At 66.9% G+C, this 8,450-nt stretch overlaps 1 protein-coding gene across 1 annotated transcript; it reads left to right on the top strand.

Annotated features, from left to right (window-relative positions):
- Window positions 1-4,023: 4,023 nt before the first annotated feature.
- On the top strand, window positions 4,024-7,766 carry SLC25A6 (solute carrier family 25 member 6). The gene is made up of 4 exons (XM_072744549.1): window positions 4,024-4,331; window positions 5,556-6,042; window positions 6,592-6,732; window positions 7,186-7,766. Exons 1-4 carry the CDS (start codon window positions 4,221-4,223, stop codon window positions 7,341-7,343), a joined length of 897 nt encoding a protein of 298 aa, XP_072600650.1. The 5' UTR covers window positions 4,024-4,220; the 3' UTR covers window positions 7,344-7,766.
- The last annotated feature ends 684 nt before the right edge of the window (window positions 7,767-8,450 follow it).

The raw sequence follows: 8,450 nt of genomic DNA, 5'->3' as shown, positions 1-8,450 counted from the left end.
ATGAGCGGGGCCGCGGCGTCCAGGGCGGTGCCCGCAGCTGCCCCGCTGCAGGACGAGGGTTCGGGCTCAAGGCCCCGCCCGGCGCCCCTGAAACAGGCCCTTTTCGCCCCGTCCAGGCCTCTCCCACCGCGTCCGACCCCTGCGCGGGCCTGGGGCAGGTGACCCAGGCTCCTCCCACCGCGTCCAACACCTGCGCAGGCCTGGGGCAGGTGACCCAGGCCCCTCCCACCGCGTCCGACCCCTGCGCGGGGCTGGGGCAGGTGACCCAGGCTCCTCCCACCGCGTCCAACACCTGCGCAGGCCTGGGGCAGGTGACCCAGGCCCCTCCCACCGCGTCCGACCCCTGCGCGGGCCTGGGGCAGGTGACCCAGGCTCCTCCCACCGCGTCCAACACCTGCGCAGGCCTGGGGCAGGTGACCCAGGCCCCTCCCACCGCGTCCGACCCCTGCGCGGGGCTGGGGCAGGTGGCCCGGCCTCCTCTCACCCCCTCCAGGCTCCTCCCACCGCGTACGACCCCTGCGCGGGCCTGGGGCAGGTGACCCAGGCTCCTCCCACCGCGTCCAACACCTGCGCAGGCCTGGGGCAGGTGACCCGGGCTCCTCTCACCCCCTCCAGGCTCCTCCCACCGCGTCCAACACCTGCGCAGGCCTCGGGCAGGTGACCGGGCTCCTCCCACCGCGGGGCCCCTCCCTCCTGCACCGGGTCCGCCGCCCCTGCCGTGGGCTGGTGCTAAGCAGCCCGCAGGGTCCCGCGCCCTCGTGCCCTCTGGGGTGGCCGCGCTGCGTGACGCTGACGGACCCGGTGACATCGCACACCTGCTCTCGGTCGCCGCCACTTGTCTCAGGGACGCAGGGTTAGAAGCAACCGCGCTCCTCACCAGGCCCCTCGGAACATCCAAGTGTCCCCCCCCCCCCCCCCCCCCCCCCGCTCTGTGCCTGCGCCCCCGACCCCACGACCCCGGGCCCAGCACCGGCCCCCCCTGGGAGCGCACATCCCCGGGCGCCCTGACCCCACGACCCACCGAGACCGCGGCTGGGAACCAGCGGCCAGATAACATCTCAGAAGATGGCGAGGGTCCGTGGGTTCCTTACACCACGCGCTGTCCCGTGTCTTTTTTGATAGCAAATCACCAGAAAAATGAGATCACGACGTGGGGCCTCGCTGCCACAGGACCTGCCTCTCCGTTTGTCGGGAATACAGCTCTTTTTAGGGGCGTCTGACGGGGAGCAGGGCCGGGCACGCGTGTCTTTAAAGGGCCTTAGTCTTCAGGAGCCAGGGGGGCTCTGGAGGGTGGAATTCTGCGGCTGCCCCCCCCCCCCCACCAGCACCTGTGCAGGGGACAGTTATTCCTGGACGCACCCCGCCTGTCCTTGGGCAGGTGTGTGACCCCAGGGCTCCAAGCAGCGCCCCCGGGGAACGCGTCACCACTCTCCTGACACAACTGGCCTGGACGTGACGAAGCATCGCAGGGTCCCGTGGGGGGGGAGGGCACCATCTGACCCAACCGACTGGGTTCCTTAAAGGCAGGGCCTCAGGGAAGGCACCCCCACCCCCAGCGCGCAGCCCACCCCCTCGTGCTCAGCCATCAGCTGAAAAACACAATCTTTGCAAACAGTTTTACTAAAATCTTTTATTTGTTTAATTCCCACACCCGTTTTCCAGACACCGTGGGGCCGCGGCGTGAGGCACCTGCGAGCACCCAGGGCGCCCCGTGCAGTGTTAGGCTCAAGGGTGCTTCTCAGGGTCCCCGCGCGGGCTGGAAACGGCCCTTGCCAGGACCCGGGCCGCCCTGCCTCCCTGCCACCCCTGCCCTGTCCCGGCGAGACGGTGCAGGCTGTGGCCTTGCCCGGGACACGAGCTTCTTGGTTTCTACTGTGCCTCAGCCCGCTGCCCTGTAGCCGGCTCCCGTGCAGCCCGGGCCCGTGTCACCTGCACACACACTCCAAGGACAAACAGGTCAGTGCCTGAGCCTACCCGCCCCCCCCTCCGAGGGAAATCGTGTCCTGAACCTCAATTAGCCCTAAGTGCAAGGGCTCCTGTTGGTTCCTGCAATCGGATTCCAGAAGCTTCCCGGGGCCCCAAGGGCGCTGAGCCGGCTGCTGGGAGTTCAGAGCGAGCAGAGAGCAGAGGCTAACCGCCCCTCACGGCTGGAGCCCCCCACCCTGGCGCTCTAGAGAAGCTCCTCGCTGGTCCCAAGTCGTTGCAGTCGTCAGCCTGGGCGCCCCCCCCCCAGCGGACCTCTGGGGCGCTGGCACTCGGTGCCTGGCCCTTCCGGCCCAGACAGGCCCGTCCTGTTGTCACCTGGAGGTGCCCCCCGAGGCCGCTGCGCCAAGCGTGGGGCCCGACCCTCCGGGGACCTTCCCGCTCCCTGTCCCACTGAAGCCCCCAGAATGTGCCAGAACCTCTGACGCCCGGACCCTGACGCCTCGTGAGCCCGGACCCTGTGGCCCTCTAAGTGACTTCTGGGTGCTCCCCCAGCACCCCCCTGCACCTTGGCCGGCGTGGTGCCGGAGCCTCACCTGCCCCTCCCGGAGGCCAGGCCCGGGCGGAGCCGGCATCCGCAAGGACACAGGGAACTGGACAAGGACACAAAGCTCCGCGACGCTTTGCTGGCGTCCGGCCACCCGCTCAAGGCTTCCCTACCTGCCAGGGGGACAGAAGTGGGGCGAGCACGGGAGGGGGCAGGAGGAGGAGGTAAGCGGGGGCAGGGACAGGAGAGAGACACGGAGACAGGGAGGCCTAAAGCGAGTCGTGCGGAGCCCTGAGGGCGCCTCCCCGAGCCGCAGGCCCACCACCGCCAAGCCAGCGAGCGACACACCTTCCACTCGGAGCGCGCGGTTACAATCCAGTAAGAGGTTCAAGGTCAACGGAACGTTCCCAGGACACCGTGTCCGGGCTTGAGCTTCCCTCCTGGGGGTGCCCGGGGGGTGTGTGCATGTGTGTGTGCAGGTGCACGTGCGTGTGCAGGTGCCGTCTGCGTGTGCACAGGTGCCCTCTGTGTGTGCAGGTGCACGAATGCACAGGTGCATGTGCGTGCGCAGGTGCCTTCTGCGTGTGCAGCTGGCCGCACAGGTGCATGTGCGTGTGCACAGGTGCCTTCTGCGTGTGCAGCTGGACGCACAGGTGCACGCGCGTGTGCAGGTGCCATCTGCGTGTGCACAGGTGCCATCTGTGTGCAGCTGCAGGAATGCACAGGTGCATGTGCGTGTGCAGGTGCCTTCTGCGTGTGCAGCTGGACGCACAGGTGCATGTGCGTGTGCACAGGTGCCTTCTGCGTGTGCAGCTGGACGCACAGGTGCACGTGCGTGTGCAGGTGCCTTCTGCGTGCGCAGGTGCCCTGTGTGCAGGTGCACGAATGCGCAGGTGCATGCGTGGCCGGCTCCGCATGGGCCCGTGCAGCGAGCGCCGCCGCGAGTCACCGTCCAAGCGGGCTGCAGCACCCCCACATGAGGGCGCGGGGTGTTGGGGGGCCCAGGCATGGGCTCCTGGGGCTGTCTGGGGCGTCCACATGGGTCAGGGGGCGGGGCGCTGCAGTGAGGACGGGTCGCGGCGGCCAGTAGTGGGGTTGCGGGCTTTGGGAGAGGGGGGAAGTGCAGGTGGCAGGTGACCTGACCTTGCGGTCTTCGACCTGACCTTGGGGTCTTCCAGAGGAGCCCGGGGCCACGACGTGACCTGGGGTCAGCACACGGGGGACGGGTCGCGCAGGGTCGGGGTCGAGGTGCTGGGGCGCGCCCGGGGTGCCAGCGGCTGGAAGGAGCCCGGGCTCGGGACCCGCCGACGCCGCCCCTTCCCCTCGGCGACCTTGACAAGGTCACGGCGGCGGCCGAGCCCTCGGGGCCGCACGGCGCATGGGCGGGGTCCCGCTCCCGGCATGCCTCGGGGCCCGGCGCGCGGGAAGGGGAGGGGCAACGGCAGCAGCGCAGCCAATGGGCGCGGCGCGGACGGGCACGGGGCGGGGCGCGTTGCGGCTCCCGGCAGCCCGCGGGGGCGCGGCGCGCGGGAAGGGGCGGGGCGTCGGCGGGCGGCGCGGCCAATGGGCGCGGCGGGCGGGGGCGCGGGGCGGGGCTTCGGGCCCTTAGCGGCTGCGCGCTGGGCGCCCCGTCCTTTCGGTCCCGGCGGCGGCAGCGCGGAGCCAGCGGCGCCCTCCCTCCCTGCCTCGGTTCGCCCGTCCGTCCGGCTGTCCGCGCCCGCACTCCGCCGTCCGCCGTCCGCCCGCCGCCATGACGGAGCAGGCCATCTCGTTTGCCAAGGACTTCCTGGCCGGAGGCATCGCCGCCGCCATCTCCAAGACGGCCGTGGCCCCGATCGAGCGGGTCAAGCTGCTGCTGCAGGTGCGCGCGGCGCGTGCGCGCTCGGGGACCCGGGACGGCGGTCCCGTCGGGGGGGGGGGTCCGGGCGTGCTGGGAGGGCTCGCGGGGGGGGTGACAGCAGGGCGGCCCGGCCGCGTGCACCGGGACCCGCGGCCGCCGGAAGTGCGAGGCCGCGCCGCTTTGTCCGCGCGCCGCCCGCTTCCGGGGCCGGGCAGGCCGCGCGTCACGTGGATCCCTCCGCGCGTGCGCGCTGCGGCCGAGCTCTCGGGCGCCCGGAGCGCGGGCCTCGCCCCCGCGGTGCCCACCGTCGAGGGCGAGCGGACCGCGGGAGCCCCGCGAGCGCCCCCTGCGATGGAGGCCGGGGCTTTGCTCCGCCCCGCTCCGGCCTGAGAGCTCCGCTGGGAAGTCGTTGCGCCCGCGGCGAGCCGACGGCAACATTGTTGCGGCGCCTCCTTGGCAACATTGTTGCAGCGCGTCCTTGGCGACGTTGTTGCGGGGGGGGGCAGCGGGAACATTGTCGCGGCCGCGGCCCCCGGGATGAGCGCGCTCCCGTGCACGGATGAGCGGTGCGGACCTGCGGAGACCAGTGTCCCGGGCTGTGCCCCGCCCTGTCGAGCCAGGGCGCTCCTACCGTGCTCGGATGAGCGGTTCCGACTCGCAGGGACGCGCCTCCCGGGGTGAGCGCGCTCCGGTGCACGGTTGGCCGGTGCGGACCTGCGGAGACCCGTGTCCTGGGCTGTGCCACGTCCTGTCCAGCCAGTGCACGCTCCCGTGCACGGATGAGCGGTGCGGACCTGCAGGGACCAGTGTCCTGGGCTGTGCCACGTCCTGTCGAGCCAGTGCACGCTCCCGTGCATGGATGAGCGGTGCGGACCTGCAGGGACCAGTGTTCTGGGCTGTGCCCCGTCCTGTCGACCCACTGCGCTCCTTCCGTGCACGGTTGAGCGGTTGCAGGGAAGCGCCTCCCGGGATGAGTGTGCTCCGGTGCTCGGTTGACCAGTGCGGACCTGCAGGGACCAGTGTTCTGGGCTGTGCCCCATCCTGTCGAGCTAGTGCGCTCCTCCCGTGCACGGATGAGCGGTTCCAGCTTGCAGGCATAGGCCCCCCCCCGGGATGTGAGCTCTCCCGTGGGGCTATCGTGCTCACATGCAGGAATTCCCCTCCAGGGACTCGCCTACCCTGGGGACGCTGGCTGGTACCGCTTGCGGACCCTCTAACGCGCCTGTCTGCCCGTCTGTCTCGCAGGTGCAGCACGCCAGCAAGCAGATCGCCGCCGACAAGCAGTATAAGGGCATCGTGGACTGCATCGTGCGCATCCCCAAGGAGCAGGGCGTGCTGTCCTTCTGGAGGGGCAACCTGGCCAATGTGATCCGCTACTTCCCCACGCAGGCCCTCAACTTTGCGTTCAAGGATAAGTATAAGCAGATCTTTCTGGGGGGCGTGGACAAGCACACACAGTTCTGGAGGTACTTTGCCGGCAACCTGGCCTCAGGCGGGGCCGCGGGCGCCACCTCCCTCTGCTTCGTGTACCCGCTGGATTTTGCCAGAACCCGTCTGGCAGCCGACGTCGGCAAGTCAGGCACCGAGCGGGAGTTCAAGGGCCTTGGAGACTGCCTGGTGAAGATCACCAAGTCCGACGGCATCCGGGGCCTCTACCAGGGCTTCAATGTGTCAGTGCAGGGCATTATCATCTACCGGGCAGCCTACTTCGGCGTCTACGACACGGCCAAGGGTACGTGTGTTCTTGGTGTGGGGCTGCACGTGCGGCGGGGGCTCCGGGATCGGCTGTTGGCAGAGCCGCACTCTGCAGGGTGGGAAGTCTGACATCCACGTGTTCACAGGGTTGCTGGCGTTCGTGGCGTCTCCTCGGTGTGTAGATGGGCCTCTTTTGTGTGTCTGAGTTTAGATTTTTTACAGGGTGTTGATGGTGTTGGATTAGGGTCTCCTCTGAAGACGCTTTATACTGTTTTTTAAAGGCGGTTATTCCGAGGTATCTGGGGTTTTCAGCGTGAACATTAGGGTGTGCCGTTCGCACCCTGAAAGCTAGTGTCTGCAGCAGAACCGCCTCTTGTGTGGTACACGCACTTACCAGGCTCGCCTGTTCCTCTCTGTAGAGAGAGCCCGTTCCCAGGCACTAAGCGTGGGCCTCAGGGACCACTCTACGCCCTGCGGGTGGTTCCTCTTGGTCACGGGGGCTCCACGTGGCACCAGGGCAGGCAGTACTGCTCTTGCCCCGCTGTGCTGTGGCACTGGAACCTAACGCTGGCTGGTGACCCCGCAGGCATGCTCCCAGACCCCAAGAACACGCACATCGTGGTGAGCTGGATGATCGCCCAGACCGTGACGGCCGTGGCGGGCGTGGTCTCCTACCCCTTCGACACCGTGCGGCGGCGGATGATGATGCAGTCCGGGCGCAAAGGAGGTACGTTGTCTTGGTCCTGGTGACTGCGCCTTGTCCTCGGGAGGTGAGAGATGCAAGAGCTCCTGGAATGACAGGCCCTTTGGTGGCCTCAGGCCATGGGAAGCAGGGCTAAGAGATAAGGCTCTTCACAGGGTTTGAGACCGTAACTGTTGATCCAGGGGCGCTAGAACCCCGCAGCCCTGCCGGGTACTGGGGCGGGACCTTGCACTGACCCCAGGAGTGGACACGGGGCTGCAGTTTGGGTGTTTTGGTTATAGCCACAGCAGTGGGCTGAGCAGCGGCCAAGACCTGGGGCTCTTGGTGTGCAGAGCCTCATTTTTCCCTGCGATGAGAAATCCAGGTCGCCTGGAGGGTGGCATCTGGTTTGGGTGTGTGGACTGTGTCTTCTTGGGTTCCCTTTGCCCTTTTCCCGAGTAACCTCCCAGTAAGCTCTCCTGTCTGTCCTTCTTACAGCCGACATCATGTACAAGGGGACCGTCGACTGCTGGCGGAAGATCTTCAAAGATGAAGGGGGCAAAGCCTTCTTCAAGGGCGCGTGGTCCAACGTCCTGAGGGGCATGGGGGGCGCCTTCGTGCTGGTTCTGTATGACGAGCTGAAGAAAGTCATCTAGACATTCCTCCTCCAGACCCGGGGGCCAAGGGAATCACGTAGAATCCTTTTAACTGTTACGGACCATTGATCTTCGAGAAATTCCAGTGTCCTTGTCCCGGCCAGATCACGTAGACAGGGCTGGGGAAGGTTCCAAAGGGGGCTCATTGTGATCGATCATCGGCACCAGGTTCCATGTTTTGATTCCGGGGGGAGGGCAATCATGACGTCTTCGTGGGTCCACGGGCTGGGCTGGCAGCTCCGCCGCTCAGACCATAGAGTCCAGGTGCTTGTGGGACCCGGGTTGTGTTTAAGTATTTATTTAAAAAAAAGAATCATGTCTCCATTTGTACTTAAGCACTGTTCTCTTTTGCACAGCCGAATATTTGCAATTATGTTCCACGTCGGGCATTCTGCTGCAAAACCATAAAAACTGGGACACAGAGTTTCTGGTGCTTTGTTTTCAACGGAGCAGCCTTGTGGGCTCTGGGGTCGGGCATGGTGAGCAGTGGGGAGGGAGATGCACGGGGTCAGGGAGGCCACGTTCTGCTCTCAGGAGAGTCCTTCGGGGACTGGGATGTGATTCCTAGCACCCTGGTGAGGTGATGGAAATAAGCTCATCTGCAGCTCATTCCGCCCACAGACCACCTTGGGTGCTGAAGACAAGCCAGTGCAAGGGAGCCTGGGGCGCCGGACCCTGTTCCAGGGACCTTTCAGGACATGGACCCAAGCCTCCCATTCTGTGCCACCTGCCAGGACCTCTGGGGCCTCCTGAATCCCCTCTCACCCCCGGTGAAGGAGCACAGTGTAGCCAGTCTCCCTGCTGAGAAAAACATCCCGGAAGTAGCCCCAGCAGCCACATCCTGTGGCCCAAGTCCACCCTGGGGCAGGTCTGCATCCTGTGTGGCTGTTTGTGCAGAAACCCCCACGTGAGGGCGGGAGAACAGGTCTCCAGACTGAACCTTGGACCTGCCGTTGCTTCCACCTGTGAAGCGGGAGACCTGGGGTAGAAAGGCCAGCTGGGCTCTGAAACCTCCCCCGGGCTGGGAGAGGACACGACACGGAAGGCGGGGCTGGTCTTCCCGAGACCGGGGTCAAGTGCAAACCCTTGTTTTTGTTGCAAGGAGGG

Source organism: Vulpes vulpes, chromosome X (genome assembly GCF_048418805.1).
Source record: "Vulpes vulpes isolate BD-2025 chromosome X, VulVul3, whole genome shotgun sequence".
Classification (NCBI taxonomy): Eukaryota; Metazoa; Chordata; class Mammalia; order Carnivora; family Canidae; genus Vulpes; species Vulpes vulpes.
The sequence above is the reverse complement of the archived record's forward strand: the minus strand, read 5'-3'. Positions and strand labels throughout refer to the sequence as shown.

Coding starts and splice junctions, on each gene's coding strand:
- SLC25A6 (XM_072744549.1), top strand. CDS start 4,221: ATGACGGAGCAGGCCATCTCGTTTGCCAAGGACTTCCTGGCCGGAGGC. Junction 4,332..5,555: donor GGGTCAAGCTGCTGCTGCAG/GTGCGCGCGGCG, acceptor TCTGTCTCGCAG/GTGCAGCACGCCAGCAAGCA. Junction 6,733..7,185: donor GCAGTCCGGGCGCAAAGGAG/GTACGTTGTCTT, acceptor TCCTTCTTACAG/CCGACATCATGTACAAGGGG.